We start from the raw sequence: 23960 nt of genomic DNA, 5'->3' as shown, positions 1-23960 counted from the left end.
TTATCCACCATTAAATACAATAAAGTATGTTAACTCTGAAATTTTGCATAAAAAATTAAGAAGTTCCAAGGGTGAAGTTTCTAAACACAAGAATCTTTATAACTGCTCCTAAAGAAGAATCAGTCTTTCTGCAGATTCAGTACTCCACAGAACAACTCATAAATATGCTAAAAGAGGATTCAACTATCTTTTCTCAGTATCCTATATATTTAATTGCTAACTGTAATAGCAATAATAATTATAAAATTCTTAATAAGGATGTTAATATGCTAGCAAATATGCTTTAATAACATTTCCATCACACTACTTTGAATTCTGCATTACTACACTGAGTTTTTCTGATCAGATTCTCAAACCTTAGTGAGAAACATAAATAAACTAAGCTTTCATGTCTTCGCTTTCAGCTTAAATGGAATTTAGTACTATTTTTAAAACTTAACAACCAACATAAAACATAGCTTTGGGGCCTATGTGTCATTACTCATTTTGTTCAAGAGTTAGTCTTCTGTTAGTTTTATTACTATTATTGGAATCATTCAATTAGCCTTTAAAAACTCACTGTAGTTACTAAGATCAATGATGAGAAACACTTAATCTCTTTACTTCAGATATTTTAACTGTGATATTGAATATCTAGATGCCTAAATAAACCAAGAATTATTGAGACCCAACTTCAAAACTGCAAACTGGGCACACACTTAATTTGTAAAAATACTGAAATGCTTGAGTCTTAATATCTCCCCAAACTTTTAGGAATATACTAGATTATAAATTTGCAATAGTCAATTCTTGTGATACCACAATCATAAATATTTGTTGTCTGCCGTAATGAATTATCAAATTCAATAAGTCAGGGAAAATAAAAACAGAGCATGGAGAAACCAGTCAGTCCATTACTTAATCATATTAGAATTCTAAATAACCAAAGGTTTATTTAATGTATTTGGCATATTCTGCACCTCCCCCTCCAGTGCCCTGCAGTCCCCTTTACTGTATCATATCTTTTGTACACGTATGTTGGGTGCTGACACTTGCATAATGGCATTAAAAGAACTGGATCAGTATTACTGGTTTCTGCTAATATTTTAGATAATGACTCTAAATTCATATACTTATATATCTTAGATATTGCAAAGTATAGTTCACCCCTGTCAAAAAAGGAAAACTGAAAAGTTTTACTATAATTTCGGTTATACTGCAAAAAACACAATACAATACATCTGTTCTGCCAGTCATTAAAACACTTTAGATGGTTGAAATTGTTAAATCTCCTTCAACTGAAGAGAAACCTCAAGTGTCAAGGCTCAGTTTGTTGTCAGCACGCTTCATACTCAGCTGCTACCTTACCATTTTTTATTAGTGCTTAGGCAGAAGTCACACACAAGCTGTTAGCACACTCACCAGTTGTTCACCAAGTTTACTCACCCTCTGACCTTCTTTGCCAGGTGGACCTTGGGGACCCTCCAGCAAGCCCTGAAAATACAGACATTAAGCAATTATAACATTCAGTGCTATTCTCATCCTCTACTTCTCTATAGAAGACAAGACCAAAGATCCAGATGGCAAGACAAGGCGTTTATTTCTAATAATAAGAATTGCCTATTCCTAACAATTCCTTCAATGTTATATTAAGGTGCAAGAAAAAGCACAAACAATAATTATTAATCACATGCCATCATATAAAGGCTGTATCCTTTGGAAAAGAAGAGGTAACTCAGCACTAATTAAGCATAATTATATTTAACTACAATGTTAATTGAAAAGTGATTTCTCTTGTAAATTTAGGGTGCCATAAAAAATTGACCAAAAAAAGAGTTATTTTAAATGAAAGACAACTTACTCTACAACTCAAATTCAAATATAGGCAGTGAAGGGGGAGGGGAAGGCAGGGAAAGGGAACTAAATATAGCAGAAGGCCTTATGCTCACTGGATCCTAAGAACCAGCCCTGTGCTGCTTCCTCTGCAGTTCTGGCTGGGCTTTTCAAAACACTTTAGTGTCTCTTTTTTTTTTTCTTTTTTTCTTTCTCTCTCTCTCTCTCTCTCTCTCTCTCTCTCTCTCCTGAACAGGCACTGGAGCTTTGAGTGTTTTGAATATATCCTTGACTTGTGAGCTTTCCTTCTGAACTCAGTGCAAGGATCTGCCTTTTGCATTCAGAGACCAAATCACAGACCAAGTTCTGATGCTTTGGGGCTTTAATTTTATATCTGATTAATGTACAATATAGTCATAAAGCCTTCAAATAACATTTCAGAACAACTTAGAACAGTCATTCCCCCCACTCCCCCTTTTCTTCATGAGTCACCTTGGAACACAATTTAAAAAATTACTTTGAGGAAGCAATCCAATTTCCATTATAACAACAAGAAATGTGAAATAATTTTCAATGTAATCAGCAAAGAATATGTAACAGTTCTGCATTGCATAATTAAAAAAAAAAAAGAGCCTTGCATGTTATATTGCATATTCTTAGAGACGGCACACAGTTAAAGAACTTACATTTTGTTTATTTAAGAATTTGAAATATTAAAATTTTGAAACATTTAAAATTACTCAGACTCATGTATTGCTTCAGCATGAGTTACGTCTTTGGTCAAATTCAAATGCCTTACTCAGAATCAATTACACATATTTATTTACCCAGTAAAGGTGAACTGAGGTGCCCTGACAATCATGATTTTTTAAAGTACCCAGATTTCTAGAAATTAATTTAGGAATTTCATTAATGATCTCCAATTCCCAGTATAAACTTGAGAAAGTAGGCATTCCAAAGCTACTAGCTCATACATCTTCAAGTAAGGTTTTAAATTGATTAGAATGTAGTCTGACTTCAATTTTAAAAAGAAGTGGTCCCTTCAAGAGCCTTTCCATTTCTACCACTTCTCCACTTTCAAACACTGAAGCTAAAACTATATCTCAGACAGTATTCCACTATAGGATATTTCTCCTATCATTTCAGTTTATAATGTAAACAGGATAAGATGTAGGATCTTTTACAAAGCTGATGCACACCATTTCCTTCTTTCACCATAAGTTTATGAAACTAAAATATGCATGAGAAGATTGTGTCCAACAAATAATATCATGGTAAGTTAATTACAGTGCAAGTTATGTAGCTTATACATACAGAAACCCATAAAGCAGCATATCAATGTGACCTCTGTAAAGCTTCTTTACTTTCTCCTCTAGGTAGTGTGGAACTTGCGGTGTTCTGTCTAATTGTTAGCAATATTCTAATTCTGCGAAGAAATTCTGGGAATTCAGGAAGCAGTGGAATTTTGTTTTGTTAATTTTTCATTTTAGTGACAACTTTATGCAGGGGAATGAGATGAAAACCTGTAATGTCCGTTTTATGGGGGAGGAAATGCTTAGCCTCACATATCTGTACAATAAGGCTCCAAGGGGACAAGAATTACACAAGAATGTAACTGCACAATAGTGATAATTAATAGCCAACATTTTTATCCAAGGAGTACTTTTATTCTTTTTCTTCTCTCTACAATATTATTGTCAAGAAAAAGGAACCAGATAAGGAGATTTATCTTCAAGGAAAGGGAGGAGAGCTGTGTACAATTGGTAACTAGGCAGGGAGGACTCCCCTGTACAAGGAGCCACATCCTGATATTGAAACTGAGGTAAAAGTTCACACCAACCTCAGTGGGATCTTCCGTTTAAAAACTGATAGGACAACACAGGCCACGTTAACTAACACAGCTCTAAAACTGTAGTAACTTGGCCAAAGTAATGGCTTAGCAATGCTATCTCTGCTCAATACTCACTGAAAGAGATCATGGAAAAATAACTGCAGAAGAAACCTGCAGGAGAAATGAAAAAAAAAACCCTTCTACAGTGAATTCCATCTAAATGGATGAATAAAAGATCTACCATTGAACTCCTATAGAACTCGGCAATGAATAGAAGTACATGTTTGTAGGAAGACGGACAAAAGTATCTATTTAGGTCACATTCCTATTTAATTTCTGGAGATCTTCCTTTGGAGATCAAAGATCAGATTTGACTCCCTCCCGCCATGGATAGCACAGCTGGTCAGAGGAGCCCACCACCACAGATGAAGGGATATAGACTGAGTATACATACCTATATCTATCTATCTATCTATCTATCATCCATCCAGTCTATGGTATATGGGATATGCTGTGGATTGTGTTAGAAACATTTATGTGAGAAGGCAATCTATCCTACAAGTACAAACTCCCCAGGTAAACAACAGCCAAAGCAATTAAGGTCATCGGACCATACAATGGTTTGGATTGGAAGGGACCTTTAAAGGCCATCTAGTCCAACCCTCCTGCAAGGAGCAGGGACATCTTCAACCAGACCAGGTTTCTCAGATTCCTAACCAACCTGGACTTGAACGTTTTCAGGGATGGAGCATCCACCAACTCTATGGGCAACCTGTTCCTGTGTTTCATCACCCTCATTGTAAAAAAACCCTCATGCTCATATTTAATCTAAATTTACCCTCCTTCCGTTTAATACCTCCTTCAGTTCTATCCCTTGTCCTAGCTCAACAGGCTCAGCTAAAGTCTGCCCCCACCTTTCTTATACACTTCAGGTATTGCAAGGCAATTGAAGTCATTCACTATGTGTCACTGTCACTTTGATACTTTTGACCTGGCAAGAGCATGGCTATGGTGATGAGCAGAACAATGTCTAGGAACAGCACAAGGCACTGTGAGGTATAAAACCAGCCTATTTGTGTGACATCTGGCTGGCAGGAAAATATGATGCATCCTTTGAGGTCCTAACACACATGGGCTTTTCCTGACTCTGCCAGGCCACCTTTGAGGCTGAAAGGCAGCAGCCTTCTACCGACTTTGTGGAGCAGTGGATTAAAATAATATATACAGTCTATAAAGCCTGCTCCTGCCACGGACCAAGCAAGCTCCTTGGAGTAACATACCTGAAGGAGCTTGAGGAACATGAAGTGGAAATCTCTAAAACATTACCACGTAGCTTGGGGAAAATAAAAGCCAGTAAAATGGAGATGTTCTTAAGTGCAACTGAAACTTAGAAAATCTACCACAATGAGTGAGGGTAGCTATGAAGAGAGATGATACCTGATGCATTGGTAGGCACAAGAGGGTCATACAAAATCTTGAAAATGAGCAGAAAGTTGTGACTCTCTTTATAAGAGGTAAACCATAAAGGGAAGTATTGACAAGGGAAAACATGCTGGTTAGAACATAGAATAGAAAACACAACCACACTGTGAAGAACATGTGGATGGATATTTAAACAAAATATCATCAAAACTTAGTCTAAGCCTTAGTTGAGGGAAACTAGGAAAAAACAACAGGTTTAAAAAATGCTGCAGTAGAATAAGTGAGCTTTTAAAAGATTTTGTATTGAAAATATCTGTAGGATATAACATTTTAGTACTTTAACAATACTAAATAACACTAATATTTGTTAAAGTATCAGGAGATTAAAAACAAAAATTAAGATAGTAGAAGAAAAACACGTTAGGAAGTTACAGAAAAATCAGCGAACAGTTCAGTCAGTTAAGCTGTTTTAAGTTTCAAAAGTTGTTAATTTGAAGTGTATGAGTGTGTATCTATCAGAAGCCATTTACTTTAGAAGGGCTAAAATCCTGTCATGTGACTCTGCAGGTACAAAAGCATTTTAAAATACCTGATACATCACAACAAGCATCTGCAGAGACATGGTGGAGGCGCTGTTCATAAATTTAATAACTCAGAGAAAGTGCCTAAGAACATACTCCCAAAAAAGCGAAGTTTTTATCGTGACCCCATGGTGAAAAAATAATGTTTAAAAATAAAAGAAAAAACCCCAGCTGAAGTGGAATACTGAGGTTACTTAAAGCTGTTATTCATGTTACTTCTCACAGAAGATTATGGTTGATGCCAAGAGGGCAAAATATTAGACAAGCACATATATTTTTGGGATTCTGGAAGTTGCTTCAAAACATAGTTGATAGTTCTTGAAGCAGAAAGAGAGACAGCTGCCTTATGTACTTATAGGTAGTGTTGCTGGAATACATTCTGAGCTGGAATGTTTCCTTCTCAACACAAATTAAATATAATACAAACATTAGCAATAATAATGCACAAAATTAATTAAGGCACAAAATTTATTTCATTTATAGACTGGTTTGTGTGTTTCACCCAGTGTTTCCTCACTATGAATTCCAGCAAACACATGACCTCAGCTTTTACAGAATAAATGCTATTAAACTGGGAGAAAAATGTACGTAATTTCTTGACATGAGAAACAAAGACAAAGTCTCAATTAGGCATGCAGAAACGCCTTGTGATAAGTAAGAATAGGTCATTTTTCAATCACCTGAATATGCAAGCTTTTATAATGATAGAACTTGCTACTTAAAAAAGACCCAGCTATAACAGGTAGGATTTTGCCAAGCAATTTCAAAACATTATGATGATAAACAGAAAGGTATAGTTCCACTCATACAATATCACTGCTGAAATGTTTTATAAAGCAAACTGGTGGGCAGTTCCCATTGCAAGCAATTTATGCAATTCTTAAAACACAGTCCTCGTTCAGGATAAAGAAAAGCTGTCACATTGTTGAACCAAATTTTCAATGATCCCTCTGTAAACTCCACAAGCAGAGCAGCACAGAATCACAGTAACCAGGAGTAAGGTAAAAAGTGACCACAGATTCCTGACTTAACACAATGGGTGGTCACAATGAAAAACTGCAGCACAACTGACTTGAAGAACACTCTCCAGCCACCCAAATACTGCTTGTGGGGTGGATGGTACTGCTGTGGCTACACTGATGTAAGAGTGGCACAGCATCCCAGACAGGATGCAGTTCAATAGGTCTTAAAGGCATCCACTTAATCTGGAGGTGTTTGTAGAGAACAAGTTCCACTGTGCAGGTCACTGTGATCCTTCTACCCTATTTTGAGAATATTTTCCTCTTTGGTCTTCACATATTGAGAGTAAATGAATGGCTTCCTCTTAGGCAAAAACAGACAATCACACGCAGCAAGCAAAAGAACTGAAATATGAACAACTTTCTTCCAGTCAAGATGGTCAAAGTTTTGGTTTCTCAGGTATCTTCAAGGCAGTTTACTTGCTGCAATGGTGATGCAGTCCTATCTTGAACCCCAAACAGGAGGATGAGGAAGGAGGAGACCTTAAAATACAATTACCATTGTTTCTTCTTCTTGCCCAAAAGGTTATCCATGACCACCCACACGGAAGCCCACAGAGCTTGCAGGCACACCTCATTGTTACAAATCTGTTACAATGGGAAAAACGGCACAGGAAAATCACAGAAAGATGACTAATTTCCTGTTGAATTACCATTTATGAGGGAAATTAAACTAGCTCTATCTTAAGCATTTCCAAACATGACCTGATCTCAGTCACATCCTTACTGAAGCACCTTGAGACAGCAAGTGGAAAGATTTGTACACCTGCTCGGCCCCTTAAAGTTACTGCAGTGACCATACTGTTCTGCTGTTACTCCACTTTTCTTTCTAAACTGCTTTCAATCCATTTACTTCTACAGAAAAGGAGACAGCATTTAGCAGAAGTATTTCAGTCTGCCAGCAAACAAGATAAGCTATATTTTCTTGATCATTTATTACTGGAGCAAACAGAAAATATGTTCCTCACTGATGTCGTTATTCTTTGGATTTGGCCATTTCTTTAGCTCTCCCTGTTAACTAACCTTGAAATGTACTTTCATTCCAAGACAATAATTTGAAAGGGAAATTGAAAGGGTAATTTCACTGAAGTTTACATTCATGAACCGAGTACTTTTAATAAACATAGGTTTATTTGCTAAGGAAAAAAAAAGGATAATTAAAATCCTGAGGAGTAAATCAAAATTATTCATTACATTGATGTCTACTGCATATGGGACAATTTTAAAATCATTATTCTAATGAAGGACATAGAAATCACATTCATGGCAATTTATCAGAGTAAGAATTTTTGAAAAACAAATTTACTGTAAGGTTAAGACTTCAATCTTTACTTGTGCCTTCACTATCAGTATTACTGCATAAAGAAGATAAAAACCGCACTGTAAATAACAAATAGTCTTCTATTTCAACAAAGGGGTAATTTTAATAGCACTTTAGTTAAAAAGTGCTTTTTGAAGAAGAGGATATTTGTAAGTTATACTGTGGAAGTTAAGTGATCACTATATTTAATGAAAAAAACTAAACAGTTTAGTATTTTCAGTAAATTAATACACCTAATTTAAAAAGCTCAGACAGATAAAATTCAGATTTTCCTTAAAGTAAATGTATGAAAAGAAGAGATTTAGAATGAAAATGTAATTTGCAGTCTATACTTTCTTTAGTTAAATAGGATTACTTTCCTTCATGTCATTACATGGAAAGAAAGCGAAGGTAATATTTGAGCTGCTTACTACTGGAGAGTGTGTATCAATTTCTTTAGCTTCACATGAATAACTGAGGAGAAAGCTGTGCAGTCTGTAGCTGATGTTTGTTTAGAAAGGGGAGAGCCAAAAGTTACAGTGGAGCTTGCCCAGACCTGAATCTGCAGCTTCCTCCCACAGCCGCCTCCACATGGCACTTGTGCACCAGCTTCCTTCGGATCGCTTTAACCAGACCTAGGAGCCAACATTCCAAATATCTGTTTAGTAAGCAACTCCTGGGGACTTCTGTCTGTGACCGACTTAAGCCTTGGCTTCTGAGTAAACACTTGGTGCCATCTGGGTGACTATTTTATAACTCCTGAAAGGGATAGGTTCTCAGGAACGTACGGACGGACGCTCATTTTCCCCAGGAACTAAAAGCAGCGTATCGAGTGTCGAGAGGAATAGTTATCATATATTTTACAAGGGATGGCTGTGCTACCTTCCCTCACCTGTCACTCTTCTGACACGGCACGCACAGGCTTAAGCTGGGATACCAGAGCAGACAAGCTGTGGAGCCAGCTGTGACCCTGCAGAACACAGTCCCCAGCTTCTGAAATCCCACATCTAGGCAAAACCACACTACAGAGCCGTGTAATCCTTCCTTTTTACTCTCTGAAGGTTCATCAGCTACAGTACAATTTATCAGGGAACTTAAGCCTTAAACATCTCCCATATTGCTTCATAAAGTGCACATAATAAAGGAGAAAAGTTCAAAATATAATCACAGCATTTATTCATAAGACGTGAAATGTACTAAGGAAAAGAGGCATCTACTACTTTCAGAGCAATTCAGAACATAGCAGATAAATTAGAGACAGCATAAAAAAAGGCTGAGAATCAACCATGATTTTGGACTACACCCATAAAACTACCACCATAAATGAAAAGAAAAATCCATACATATATCTGGACTTGGGGAGTGTCAACTGACTCATAGAAACAGGAAAACTTTACATCCTAAATAAAAGGGCTCAAATATACACACATATATATGTCAAATTTACAATAAAATGTATTTGCATGAATAACGCCCGAGTCAAACGAATACACTTAGAACTATTGAAATTGCTAATTTCAGTAGGGTTCTATGGAAATCCTATAAAATTTATCACATATTTCTTCTTACAGATTAGCACATTTTGCATTACAATGCTGTTTCTTTTCTCTAATTCTTCATGCATGATTGATGAAATTGTATTAACAAGACATGTATCTATTTTAAATAAATGCACAGAAACATATGGAATTCTAATCCCATCTCTTTCTGAATTATCTGTTGTTGCTACAAGTGAGAAGTTTTGTTAAATGTTAATGTTTTTAGGATTACAGTGTGAAATTCTCTGTTAACTCACATCAAACAGGAAGATCCGGGACTCTACTTTATTTTTCAGATGCACTTTCTGGGCTATGAAATTTCAATTTCAAACTCATAAAATAATTTTTGCATCTTAAAAAGCAGTGCTATTGTTTTGCCTATTTTGCAGTTTGGCATATGCTCATCTATCTAATAGGTTGCTACAGCTGTTGGGTATTTATGAATTCTGCCATACATACTGCCTTGAAGTTTCCCTCATTCCCTACTATAATGGCTGTATATGTCAGTTGAACACTTAAAAATATATTTTTCCCTCCAAGTACCAATCCCTTCATTCTCTTCTGTATTTTCTCATGTTCCCATGTCGTTCATGCTTCTGAGCTGTGTGGGATTTCCTACTCATCATGGTTGCACAAACACTTTTAGGCACAGAGTCATGACATCTTTTAGACTTTTGCAGGGGCCAGTGGCACAGACAAAAAAAAAACCAAAAAAAACAAAGCCCCCAGGAATTTCTACTGCATGCTGTCACATAGTTGCCTGTGTGGATTAGCTACAGGCAACTTTCCCTGGACCAACCAGCTGCTGCATTGAAGCAGTCTCAGTTTTTTCCTACTTTCACACTCCCTGTGCTAAGAGTAGAAGCATGGAACAGGTCTGTGTATGGGGAGAACATTCTGACCCCAAACAACACTACTGATGGTCTAGTTTATACTGAAATAAGAATGTATGATAGGCCTCATTCAGCTTACTCCGCTGATGTATGATTTCTATGGAAACACACAGGAATGGAAAAGCTGCACAGGGCAGTAGAGCTCTGCATGATGCCATCATTTACCACCTGTCTCTGTAGGCAATGGCACTGGGGCAGAAGGTCGATGACCCAGGCCCAGTTGTCTACTTTAAGCAAAACCTGGTCCCTTTTAATATTCCCTTCCTCCCTGCCCAAAAGTCATATTAGGACTTAGTTCTAACAGTGTGTCATAATTTTACTTCTCTTCCCTCCCTGTCCCCCAGCATAATTAATTTCTCTTTTAGATAAAAATAAGTAATTTTCACATTAGGAAAAAATAAAAATTACTAGAACCAGGGGATAAATTTATGACATTATGCCTTCATCCCAAATGAATGGAACATTTTAAAACTTTAACGGGACTCATAACTGAAACACTTACATCATATTTTGGCTATAACAACGTAAATGGTTCTGACATAGTAAGTTCCCATTAAGTGACATATGAACAGTGATATTATCTGACCTACTATTTATTCACAGCAAGATATGACATCTTCCTTTCATGATTATATATCGTAAGAATCACAGCCACACAGAACTCACACAAATATAACCTCTCTGAAAACTGAATTTTCCTTTAGCCACCATCACTCATGTAATTAATCTTCTTTTAGCTCTTGCCAAGAGAAACACACAATGATTTACAGTGGCCAAGAGAGAAAGACTTCCTGCTGGGCTGTGTATTCCCACTCTGCTGTAATCTGTCTTCAAACTGCTAAACCCATTCACACTCACTCTTGTCTACATCAGTTACTAACATCCCTCTGAAGACTGTGTCTGCTTCCCTAAAATTTAAATATTTTCTTTTTAAAAGTGTAAAGGTGACCATCAGTAAATGTACCAACAGAAAGACACCTTCTTGTGCTAGAATCAACGAACTGAAACATTTGCAAAGCATTTTTTAGTCAAAGAAATGCAATTCTTTGACATCCATTTAATGAATTGGATCACTTCAGGTACAGAAGGAATAAGTTCAGTCAATCTGAAAGCAGTGTGCCCTGGCAGCCAGGAGGTACAGGAGGTGCCTCTTCTGGGGGGCATTAGGCACAGCATCGCCAGCTGGGCAAGGGAGGGGATTGTCCCACTCTGCCCTGCACTGGGATGGCCTCACCTGGAATATTCTGTGCAGTTTTGGGCACCATAATATAAGAAAGATATAAAGTTCCTAGAGAGTGTCCAAATGAGGGCCACCAGGAGAAAGAAGGGCCTTGCAGGGCAGAGCAGCTGAGGGCACTGGGTCTGTTCAGCCTGGAAGAGACTGAGGAGAAACCTCACTGCAGTTACAGCTTCCTTGTGAGGGGAAGAGGAGGGGCAGGCTCTGATCTCTGCTCTGTGGTGACCAGAGACAAGATCCAACGGAATGGCCTGAAGTTGTGTCAGAGGAGGCTTAGTTTGGGTATCAGGAAAAGTTTCTTCACCCAGAGGGTGGTTGAGCACTGGAATAGGCTCCACAGGGAAGTGGTGACAGTACCAGCCTGATAAAGTTCAAGAAGCATTTGGACAATGCTCTCAGGCATTGTGTGTGGTGTTTCCTAGAGAGTGTCCAAATGAGGGCCACAAGGAGAAAGAAGGGCCTTGCAGGGAAGAGCAGCTGAGGGCACTGGGTCTGTTCAGCCTGGAAGAGACTGAGGAGAAACCTCACTGCAGTTACAGCTTCCTTGTGAGGGGAAGAGGAGGGGCAGGCTCTGATCTCTGCTCTGTGGTGACCAGAGACAGGATCCAACGGAATGGCCTGAAGTTGTGTCAGAGAAGGCTTAGTTTGGGTATCAGGAAAAGTTTCTTCACCCAGAGGGTGGTTGAGCACTGGAATAGGCTCCACAGGGAAGTGGTGACAGTACCAGCCTGATAAAGTTCAAGAAGCATTTGGACAATGCTCTCAGGCATTGTGTGTGGTGTGACTCTTTGGGATGGATCTGTGCAGGGCAGGGAGTAGGGGCTTGTCAATCCCTTTCAACTTGTGGGTCCCTTCCAACTCAGCATATTCTCTGATTCTTGCTATCATACTACTGACCTCTGAGTATGATTCTTAGGAAAGCTAAGTGACCACAACTGCAACTTAAGACAATGAACACATTAAAAAAAGAGATGTAACATATCCAGGTACTTCTATCAGAACAGATGTACTAATTTTTCAATAATTTACATAAAAATGTCTCAAAAAGACTGTTCTATGGTCTTAGAGTACACACAAAATAGATATCCTCAGGTTCTTTACCTGTCTTATCTTCAGACATGTCTGATTTCTATTCCTATGATCCCTTCAAGGCCTGTAAGAGTCTATCTAAAACAAGACATACTTCAACGCATCTACTACAGTAAAATTGCAGGTTACTAATAATATTTTAATAATGTATTAACTCTTCCAACATAGAGTTTGTATATTCAAGAACTAAAGGATATAAATGGACCTGTTTACCTCCAGTAAGATATGAACTGCAGCAAAGAGTCACTGATCTTGGGACAAAACACTAACTTCTTCCCAGGAAATAGAGATACAGCATACTATAATTCATAATCCAAAAAACAAGTAGTCTAAAACATGGCAACTTAATTTTGACACCTAAAGAGTAAAATTTATTTTTATCTTATGGGTCTCTGTCATACCCTTCAATGTTTGTAAGCTTTAATGGAGATCCTGCTGCTACAACGTTGGAAATTAAGGGAGGGAAAAGACCATGTATAAACATTTACACTATGAATGACAGTTCTTTTGAAGTTTATTTAGGATTACATGCATAATATGAACAGTATGGATGTGGCTCATAACACTGAGTCTAGGAGAAGAGCTATTCATGTTGCGAAACTACAGCCTGGGAATTTGGAAGCTCTTATCTTTTTTTTTTTCTTGTTCATTTTTGCCACACTCTTTTGCACCATTTTGAATGGTTTTTGCCCAAATAGACTGTTCTGAATGGAAAGGCTTTACATTTCAGCTCATGAGCAGAAGCATGTGAAGTCATAGAATTCAGACAGGATTTATTACTTTTATGAGCAAACAAGACACGCTCAGGAGAGTTCTGGGGACACTTTTCTTCAGGCTTGGTAATGCCTGGTATCTGGATTGCAAGGAAATTAAGAACATTTTCCACTATCCATACAGCAGTATCTAGCCAGAATACAATACCCTAAACGCATTGATCATTTTTGCAACCTTTTACTGAAAAATGCTTTTCCTTAAAATAACAAGGGAATTCTTTCACTGGAACAAGTCTATATTATTCACACATGGAATAAACAAGATGATATTCTTGTTAGCATTTGGGAGGAAACAAGGAGTTTTAAACCTGCTTATTTATTTTTTTTTTAATATTTAGAATTCCCTTCACAAGTCATACAGAAAATGCAGAGGCACTATGAAGAAAGAGACGTGACTTTTAGATTTATTAGTGGGAGTATTCACACTGCAAATTAGTGAAAAACATGCAGCATTTCTTAGGGATTTTCTTTTGGCTGTTTTTCTTGTACTCACACTCAAGGCAGCTGGTCCTGGAGGTCCTGCATCTCCCTAATTAAAACAGGAGAGGAACTAAATCAACAATCTCTTTAGTTATACACATTTAACCTCTAGACCTTTTAGAGAATATGCAGCACTGCAGAAGTGATTTACACTCATGATCAAACATCATCAAACATGTTGATTATGAAAATATGCAAGTAAAGTGATATTCTTCTCCAGTAGTGGCAGAGATATACTCAGTTCACTGCAGATTAAAGGGGAAAAAAGTTGCCAGGCCTCTGCATAAATGAATCACAGCTTAAAAAAAGCAATCCTTCAAAACACATTTCCATATGTCAAGTTACAAGCTGCAGCTTACATGCAAAGGTGGCTGCTGAAGCCAGTGTGACAGCTCACATATGTAAAGAAATCTGACTGTGTGAATATTCACAGAATTAGGTCACTGAGGTACAAATCACATCTGAGATCTTCAGGTTTAGTTCATGGGAGCAAATTAGTTCACCCAGAGAGCAATTCAGAACACCAAATTTAGGCTCTTGCTCAGAACTCCTTTTAAATTTCATTGTGATAAAGGGTACTTGTCTTTTGCATTTACAGTTAGCCTGTACTCATATTCTTTAACCCTTAAGTTGCACAAATGGCAGCAGTGGGTGTTTGCCACACATAGTTGTGGCAATGTGTTCAGAACTGAAGAATATCATGCACACTCGCATATACATACAACTTAACAGCTTTAAAAAGGTACCTTTTCTCCTTTTGGACCAGCCACACCAGGACTGCCAGGGTCACCTTTTAGTCCCTGGGCAAAAAGAGAAATGCATATTTGTTGCCATCGGTGAAAAATTACAGGACAAAATTCTGTAGCACTGTGAAGTAGTATACACTAAACAAATAGGCCTTAAAATTCTATCATGTTATTAGTGCTATCTTGAAATGCTTTATTTTCATTATTTTGTGAACAGACACATATCTATCAAAGACCACATGTGTCTTCAACACATAATTAAACATGAACAAAATTAAACAACACATAATTAAACAAAGCCAATCTACTTTATTGTGCCCCATTATGCTAAGTAGTGAGAAGAAATGCAAAGTTCTTTTGCAGTCTTGCATGGCCAAAAAAGATAAAATAGAATATCAGAGAGAGTGCTAGTACATTCACTTGAGCTCTGCTAAAATTGGGAAAGAGGCAGAGGTGGACAGAGAATGGCAGATTTTATGTTTCAAGTAGCAGTGCTGAACTGATGAGCTCCAGGAAGGCGCAACTCAGAGCTGCTGCACATCTTCCCACACTCCCATTTTCACCAGTGTTCACAAGGGCAATTAGAGAAATAATCCATTTCCTTCAGACCTCCTTCTTTACTCTGCCTTCAACAGGACAAGCAATTAGTACAGCCTAGCCTTACACTTTGCATGCACAGCCATTTCACACTTGCAGGATCAGAGTGGTTTGGGTTGGAAGGGACTCCTCGAGATCATCTGGTTCAACCTCCCCTGCAGCAAACATTGCCAACTGGATCAGGTTGCTCAGAGCCCTGTCCAAGCTACTCATTAAAGTTTCCAGGGATGGGACATCCAGAGCCTCTGTGAGAAACCTTTTCCAGTGTTCACCATTTTCATTGTAAACTGTTTCCTACTTACACCTAGTCTGAATCTATCCTCTACAATATCTTTTATACAACTCTTCCACTAAGAAGTTCTCACCAGAAGCACCAAAAAAATTCCCACAAAATATCTTTAGTACCCGGCACACAATCTTTGTTGTGTTCTCCCTGCTGCAAAACAAATGGAAAAATGAAGGGTTTCAAAATATGCCTAGCAAATTCAAGCCATTCTACAGCAATGAATGAACTTAATTATCATGCTGGACCAACCTACCAGGAATTCACTTTTATTTAAGCCAAGAGATTTGTCTTGTGCCTTCCCTCTAACCACTGCTTTAGTGGCATGAGAGGCTGTGTATATTGAAAGTCAGAGACACCTCTACAAGTTAAAAAATTTTACTTAAAAATGAAATGGCAACAATGGAGGCAATACAAGACCCAATCATAATAAGATGCTCCACAAGTAGACCACTATCTTTATTATTTCTGGAGGTTAAATAGGTCAAGGGTAGAAAAAATTAATTTACATCTGAATTAGGGTTTACAAACTAAACTTCTTCCCAGATCCCTTTTTATCCTTGCAAACTCTCTTCCTCAGTTTGCAATTATTAGGAAGATAGAGACAACTGGCACGAAAATGGTAACTAACATCTGTGCCTTGGTGGGTAGAGAAACATGAAATCAATGAGTGTTCTAAATACTGCGTATTTGTGCAACTTCACTTCCTGCTAAAATTACATTAATTCACCATCTGGAAGGAACATCATTTAGAACTATATGAGCATTTAAGTACCCACTTTGGATTAAATTTGTGGTTGTTGTAAATACCCCTGATTTAGCTTTGATTTGTTCTTTATTAAGCTTGCCAAATATGTAATAGTTAAATCAGAAGTAGTTTTGCTGTTTGAACTTAAAAAATGTAATAGGCAGATGGATTCAAAAACTAAGCCAAAAAATTGCTTTCTTTTTACAGTCTGCATATTTATGACATAGCTTTAATATTGTCTCCATTTGCTACATTTTACTTTCAACCTCCTTGTGAAAGAATGCATAAAACACAACTAATCCATATTCTTAAAGCCATTTTAGGGATTTTTCAGGTGTGCAAGCTGTATGGATTTGATTCAAAATCAATACTAGCAAATCAGCTGTGGAGCAATAGTTTTGAGTTTAGGAATTAGCTCTTAGGCTGTATGTTTACAGAAGATAAAAGATACGGCTAAAAAAAAAATCTGCAACTCACAGATGGTGACATATATCTGTGTGTCTCTGCTGAATAGAAAATGCAACTGCAGATGAAAGATGCTGAGCCTGAGCCATGCACTTTCAAACTATGAACCTTATTTTTTCCTAATTGCTGTGTTTAAAGCTTTTAGCAGTGTTTCTGCCAGAGCACCTCAGTGAGGTGTGCAGTCTGACAGCTACTGCAGAGATGATGACCTCAAATAAATACAATTAACCTCAAATAAAAAGGACAAGGGGAAACTACATGTTTTACAGGAAATCTTACAGTGTTTGAAGGAGTATTTTAAAGGACCCAATGTTATAGACCCATTATAAGTATTTCTGGTTTGCCTACATATTATATATGCATTTAAAAATATAATAAATTCAGTAAGTTCCAGACAGAGTGAATGCTTGCAAAAAACACATGTGGGGATGCACCATGCCTGTTCTTTCCTACAGTCACCCTTTTGAAGCTGCTGAGAGGTTTAGCTGCTGGCTCACTGTCTCTGAAATGCCGTAAGAAGAAAGAATTCCTGTGCCAAGTCAAATTTGTGGCCCCTTTTAGCACAGTACAGTAGGGTATCCTGTCTCTGGCAGAAACCAGAACAGGATGCTTCAGTAAAATGAATGTGGTTATCTAAACAGACACAATTTGGATGATTTTAGACGAAGCCTTAAGTTAGAAAAGCTCATTTTCTGCAATGTTTTAGGAGAACAAGGTCAGCTTTAAAAACAAACAAATTTCTATTGATCTAAGGAGTCTGTTACCAGATTTGCCAGAAATTCAGGAACAGATTAAAAATTCCTTTTATAACAGAGAGTAAATTAATTGGGTATTGAATTCTATCCCAGTCTAATTCTAGATTTTTGGGACCAATATAACATACATTTATGAGTTCATGAACAGTCTTCAGCTGAAGCATTTTCTCCTCTAAAAGGACTACAGCTTGGTCTTTTTAAAGGTCAAGATAAATTTACATTATGGCTCCTCTGTGGAAACCAAAATGTAAAGTAAGCATTAGAATATGTATACACAAGGGCAATTCAAAGCTAACAAGATAACAATACTGGAAATAGCAAAAAAAGATAAATATTCTATATACATATATAAAATAAGTTGGATAACTGTAATGCAATTTCCAACCAACAGAGAAATTACTGGGACAAGTATATCACAAATATCAGTAAGGGTGTGAATTGGGGTCGATGAGGGAAAGATTAAATTAGAGGCAGTGTTTTTGTTTGGAGGGGATGACAATGGTACTTCTGGTGGAATGAATGAAAAACTGATAAAACAGGTAAAATGTACCACCAGCTGACAGCAGGTACTCTTCTCAATGAAAAATTGCAAAGACACCTGGACCCCAACCAGAAGACTCCAGCAGCTCCTTGCAGGAGCCAAATGTTGCTTGCTGGAATTGCACCTATTTGTACAGCATAAACTGTGCTGCACACACGTGGCAATGGAAATTCAGTCAGACTGCAACCATATATTCAGAAGAACACATTTTCAACTCTAAAAGATACCTTTTGGGGAAAACATAATTTGTTACTTGCAATTCCACGGTTTGCAATTCCACGGCCTGGTTCAATGTCACACCAGGTGGAACTCTCCTAGAACAATACATATTATCTAGTGTACTGGAAATACAGTACACAACCCAACAATTTAACCAACAATGTGCAACCCATTATTACAGATCAGATCAGTTATCTCTACTGAGTAACAGAGCGTGGTAATACTCTAACCACTAAGAGCAGTACTACATTTCCTTCACAGAGCAGCCTTAAAATCTAAGTTAAGAACAGCTTCAAAGTCAGCTGTACAATGCGAACCTGGATATGCTGGGATAACTTTTCTAATATAGCAAAGTGTTTTCAACAATATACTTTTTTTCAGTTTATGTCTCAGGTACTTTTAAATACTGACAATGCTCTTTTCTCATTAATGGAGCTCCAAAACTTCAAACTGGTATATTACTAGAATTCACAGGACCCTAAATTAAATCTACTATCTCCTAACACTTTTTTTCCTAACAGAATTCTCAGACTCTAGATATGAACAAAAATCATCATGAACTTCACTTTTTCAAGCAATAGGATTATTCCCTTCCTGTTCAGGTATTTCCTTGCAATGCTAATATTAAGATATTAGACAGACAGGCCCTGAGGGTGTGAAGGTAAACAACTATTGCTATTACAACAAGATGCAGTATCCCTTTAAACATGATCACACTTCTGATTACCTTTTCCCACAAGCATCAAAATAAAAAGGTCTTATGTTTTCCATCTTTCCATTGAAAACCTGGGATTCTTGTATTGCTTACTGAACTTAAGATGTTCATCCTTTGACATCAAGTATGCAAAGAATTAAATTTTATGTAGGAAAGTTTTAGAAAAGTCACTTATGGTATTACCTCGCCCAGCAAGAGAAATAACCAGTTAAATACTTGGTTTAATATATATACACTAGATTTTATTTTCAGATTTCTTTAACTTTTTTTTCTCCCACTTACAAGAAAGACACTATTCCTCTACCAGCTATGCATGACACATGCTGACAGATATGATAAAACTTGCTGTTTTGACTTACTTTTGCTGAAGGATTTAATTTATGTCAGAAAATAGTAATTGGCAGTATCCCATGGCATTCATTCCTACCTGCACCAGTGATCAAGAAAGCAACATGACTCAAAAAGAGTCTAAAAGTTTCAGTGATAAAGATCTTCTTTTCACCTCAGATCAACAGGCAGACATATGGACGTAACAGAGAACATACTCCACAGATAGCTTCATGGATATTTATATAGCAAATTTGTCCTTATTCCACACAGGCTATGAGTGTTTTTATGATTTTTTTCCCATAGTTTCTCTATGAAGCGTCATTTATTACAGTGGACAGCATTATTACAGAATCACAGATCATTAAGGTTGGAAAAGACTTCCAAGATCATCGAGTCCAACCTTTCACTGATAACCACCTTGTCAACTAGACCAGACAACTCATAACTCCCCAGTTAAAAAAGCAGACAGGTCACACACCCAACTGTAAAACAAAATATCCACAAGAATGGTGAAGGGAAACAACATCTTTTAAAAATTACATGATTTTAGTGGCAGCAATGTGGCACCTGAGTTTAATGTCTAGTGGGTAAAAGAGTCTCAAGGGATGAAAGAGATACTATTCAAACTGGCTGTTCAACATATAAAAGCAAATACCTGCTTAGAGACATGGACATGTACTACAGGAGGACTACATTAGTAATATATTAAGTTATTTATAACTACTCCTTAGGAAACCAAAAACAATGGCAACCACAGTAGTAGTATTTATAGCAAGTATTCATGTTGTCAGATGGATTTTGAATAATGTCCCAGGCTGGGACACGGCATTGTAGAACTTGGCTCAGATTACTGGAGAGATAAACTGGGAGATGTGCAGAACATTTAGATATATTCACAGTTCCCGCCTCGAAACCTGGTTCTCAATGAGACTATCTGAGCCAGTTAGCATGAGTGAGAGAAGAGGAAATTAAAACTTTCTAGGTATATCATCACTACAGCCTAGTCTCCAAACCACGTCTGGCTTCCCCTCTGTCATGCTACTTCTTTCTAGTAAGAACTTTCTGTACAGCCAAGAAAACACAAGTTAGCAACAGCAAGCAAAAGTTTTCTGTGACACCTGCTTTTCTGATTTTGATTAAAATACATTCAAATATGTTTCTACCATTTGTTCAAGCAAAAATGTTCAGTCATCATTTTCAAGTCCTTGTGAGGATGGAAACCCTCACTCCCCCAGGCAGAGACACACCTGCCAGAAGGCAATGCCACTAGGTTTTAAGTGTTTTCAGGCTGTTTTTATACAGCACTGTAGATTACACCAATGTAAGCAGATTAACTTGATTATTGCAGAAATATCAGATGTTACATTTCTGCTTGCAGAACAAATTATCAGTGTATAGAAACTAAAGAGTCAATGATACACAATCCTGTAAATTTAAGGACTGATATGTCCATGCAGAGTGATAACTGAGTTCAAAGCATCTTATGTAAGTGTTGCTAAAAGGGAATTATGTGTGGTTTCAAACAATACAGTTATACTGCCATATGCAGTTTTACTTCAGTTGTAATGTTTTAATGACAGTTCCCATAATAACAATCTACCATTTACTGACACATTGCAATCGTTCAGTAAATATTTAAAAATATAAACGTTCAGTATTTTTTACTTTCATAGTGCCACTATGTTAAATATGTCCTAGAGTTAATTAGATACTTGGTATACCTTACTCTTTCTAAAAGGTTAATGGAACAAGATCTCATGTAGTAAAGAAGATCATGTAAGACCAACACAGAATTGCCAGAGCTATGGAAAGAAACACAGATGTGTTTTTTCCATGCTGTCAGCATATATGTATGTATGAGAGAAGTATATGGTTCACCTTTGCAGACAGACAGGCTACAAGAGAATACCTCTACAAATACCTAAATGTAGCTTCAGCTTAGTACATAGTGCATGTTCTCACATGAAGGACATCCACTTAAAAATAGCCTGATTTACCCAGCATTAAATTATAATTACCTAAAACAGGAAAAATATTTTTATGGTTACAGTGTGCATAGAAAGCCAGGAGATGCAAAAAGGGTCATAATTTCACAGCCTGTGTTAGTGCATTTTCAGTAGCCCCAGCTAGACTGTGTTAAATGCTGACCCTTTTATTCCTTTGGAAAAGGTGCTTAAAAAAGTATCACTGAATATTTTTTCCAAGTCCTGTGCCTGGATTCTAGTCCTAATATCAGTCATTCCCCATCTGGGAGATGCTCTCTGCCTTCACCAGCAATGTTTTGCACTTGGAGAACTAAGATTATCCAGCATTAAAACCTAAAGCCAGGGTAACCCCCATCAAGCTCAACAGGGAGAAGGACAGAAAGAGGGTATAAAGCAAACTTTATCTCCAGGCATACCCAATTTCTAAATCCATCACTCTTCTTACATAGAGTCTGAATCGCATTTCTTAACCATCCACCCAGAAGTTTGTAACTTGACTGTTTCATTATTGTTCCATTTACCTCTGTTCCAGGAAGGCCTTCTGGTCCTGGTTCTCCTTTATCTCCTTTTTCACCCTAAAAGAATTAATATTTATTTTATTATATATACTCATGGCAACTACTAACTCACAATGCTTTTAACAGCAAAAATATTTTACCATGCTGGTCTGTTCTACATGTACATTTCTGGATGCACAAGAAAAACTATTCCTTACATTCCAACAGAAATTCTTTCCAAATAAATGTCCCTGAAAAATGTCAAGAGCTCTGATAGGTACAGTTCTCTATACTTTATAGTGTCATTAAACATCCATAAAGACTCACCACAGAAGAACATTCTTGTTTCTTGCTGTGTTTCAAGAATATGGTGGTGAAACAGAAATTTACACCAGGGAACAGTTTAGTTTGTGAAAATCATAATCTTAATATTGCATTTTTTTTTCATTTGAGATTCAGTTTTATTATGAGATGCTTAAAGTAAGTGTTTATTTACAATGTCCACAGTATTATCATTTCTCTTTGACCCATACTGGTATATGGTTCACTATTTGCACATGAAAAATGGAAAAAACATGTGTTCTGAAAATTTTCTTACAAGTATGACTATAAACAACATTATTAATGAAAAAAAAAAAAAAACAAATGGTGGGAAGGTTCCTTCAGAATTGACTATAGCTGGTTCCTGAGTTTGCTCATGAAACACTGACTACAAAACACAACAATCTTTGTAGAACACGTGAAAGAATTCCGTCCCATATTGACTCTAACAACCATGCTATTCTAGTTAAGACCTATTTCATCAAAGTGAATAAAACATACCTGCTAAAGAAGCACAATTTAAGAGAAAATACCTTCCAGAAGCAGCAAGCTTGGAGAGCTCTATAATTGAATCTCTGTCCCTCAAATGAAGTTTGTCAAATCAAAATAAGTAACCATAAAGTAACATAATTCAGATAGAAGTGCAAGGACTGAATTAGAGTCCAAGCTCTTCATATAAACCAAACAAAACAAAGAGCTCTTCACCAAATTTCCATTATCTCCAGGGGACTTCATTTGTCCAAGCAGAACCTATTCATTATATCAGCATCATCTTCATAATTCTGTTAGGTAAATGGCATTGAGCTGAGATCATTCAGCTAACTGCATTTGTGACACAGCTCTGATTCAGAGCTATTTCTCCCATGGCAATGACAGAGGGCATTTCATCTAATAATCAGTTTTGCAAAATGAGTGTATGAGCTTTGTTGAACAACTGAAGCCTACTAACAAATTAGCAGCAGCAAACTGTGAATTTAATAATACCGCTCCCAAAATGGCTTTGCTGGTTCATTTTCTCCATTTTAATACATCTTGTTGATAAGAAACTTAATGCTACATGTTAGCCTGAATCATACAGTTAAGGTTTTCTCTCAAGTATTCCCTTTCTTACTGGTCAATAAAAACCTCCACCAGATAAATTTCTGCATTTACTGCAGAGTTCAAATGACACCAAACAGTTACAGGAATTTAACACTTATTATTTTAGTATGTTTAAACTATAGAATCCTCTTTGGATTCTTTATGGATTAAGACGCTGGTTGAGGAAGTAATTTTCTCTCACTGACAGTTTTAAAAAAAAACCCCAGTTGAAATCCCAGGCGTACTGTTCTTTTTAAATAGCTCACTTAAATTTTTAGAACTGCAAAAGTGACATTTTACTTTTCATCACTCTGACATACTGAACATTTAATACTGCTTTCAGGGTACTTCAACTAGAATCAGTTACAGTGCTGCAATCTTACAACAGTTATAAAGGTACATTCATATATTTGACATAATATTTCCTTATCTGAATATATTTCTAGAAGATTTACAAATTTATGGAGCATTTTTTTTATTCTATGGTTTGTGCATCTGCTTTCACACTTAAGAAAGATGATGCAAATTTGTACAGATTTGCTTCAGAAGTAGTATCATCCTGCAAATGCCATGATGCATAGGTGGAAACCTAAGGTAAAAGTATCTTGTCATAATTTTTTATGCAACAACTACATTGCCATAAAAAGCTAAACAGAGAGCCTAGCTAAAAGATGCCTGTTCCCTCAGCCTCAGTTATGGTTTG

The 23960-nt window shown here is 37.0% G+C and overlaps 1 protein-coding gene across 5 annotated transcripts in view; it reads right to left on the bottom strand.

The window, feature by feature from the left end:
• Window positions 1-23960, bottom strand: part of COL19A1 (collagen type XIX alpha 1 chain) — a 178479-nt gene that overhangs the window by 71079 nt on the left and 83440 nt on the right. For all 5 annotated transcript variants that reach the window (XM_041477498.1, XM_041477497.1, XM_041477499.1 and 2 more), the window contains exons 12-15: window positions 21881-21934; window positions 14722-14775; window positions 13989-14024; window positions 1426-1473 (exon numbers count right to left, since the gene is read on the bottom strand). In XM_041477498.1, the coding sequence (XP_041333432.1) occupies window positions 1426-1473; window positions 13989-14024; window positions 14722-14775; window positions 21881-21934 (192 nt within the window). The remainder of the gene's footprint in view (window positions 1-1425; window positions 1474-13988; window positions 14025-14721; window positions 14776-21880; window positions 21935-23960) is intronic.

This window comes from Pyrgilauda ruficollis, unplaced genomic scaffold, assembly GCF_017590135.1.
Source record: "Pyrgilauda ruficollis isolate IOZ18807 unplaced genomic scaffold, ASM1759013v1 scaffold40, whole genome shotgun sequence".
NCBI lineage: Eukaryota > Metazoa > Chordata > Aves > Passeriformes > Passeridae > Pyrgilauda > Pyrgilauda ruficollis.
Note: the sequence above shows the minus strand (reverse complement) of the source record. Positions and strands in the feature narration are given on the sequence as shown.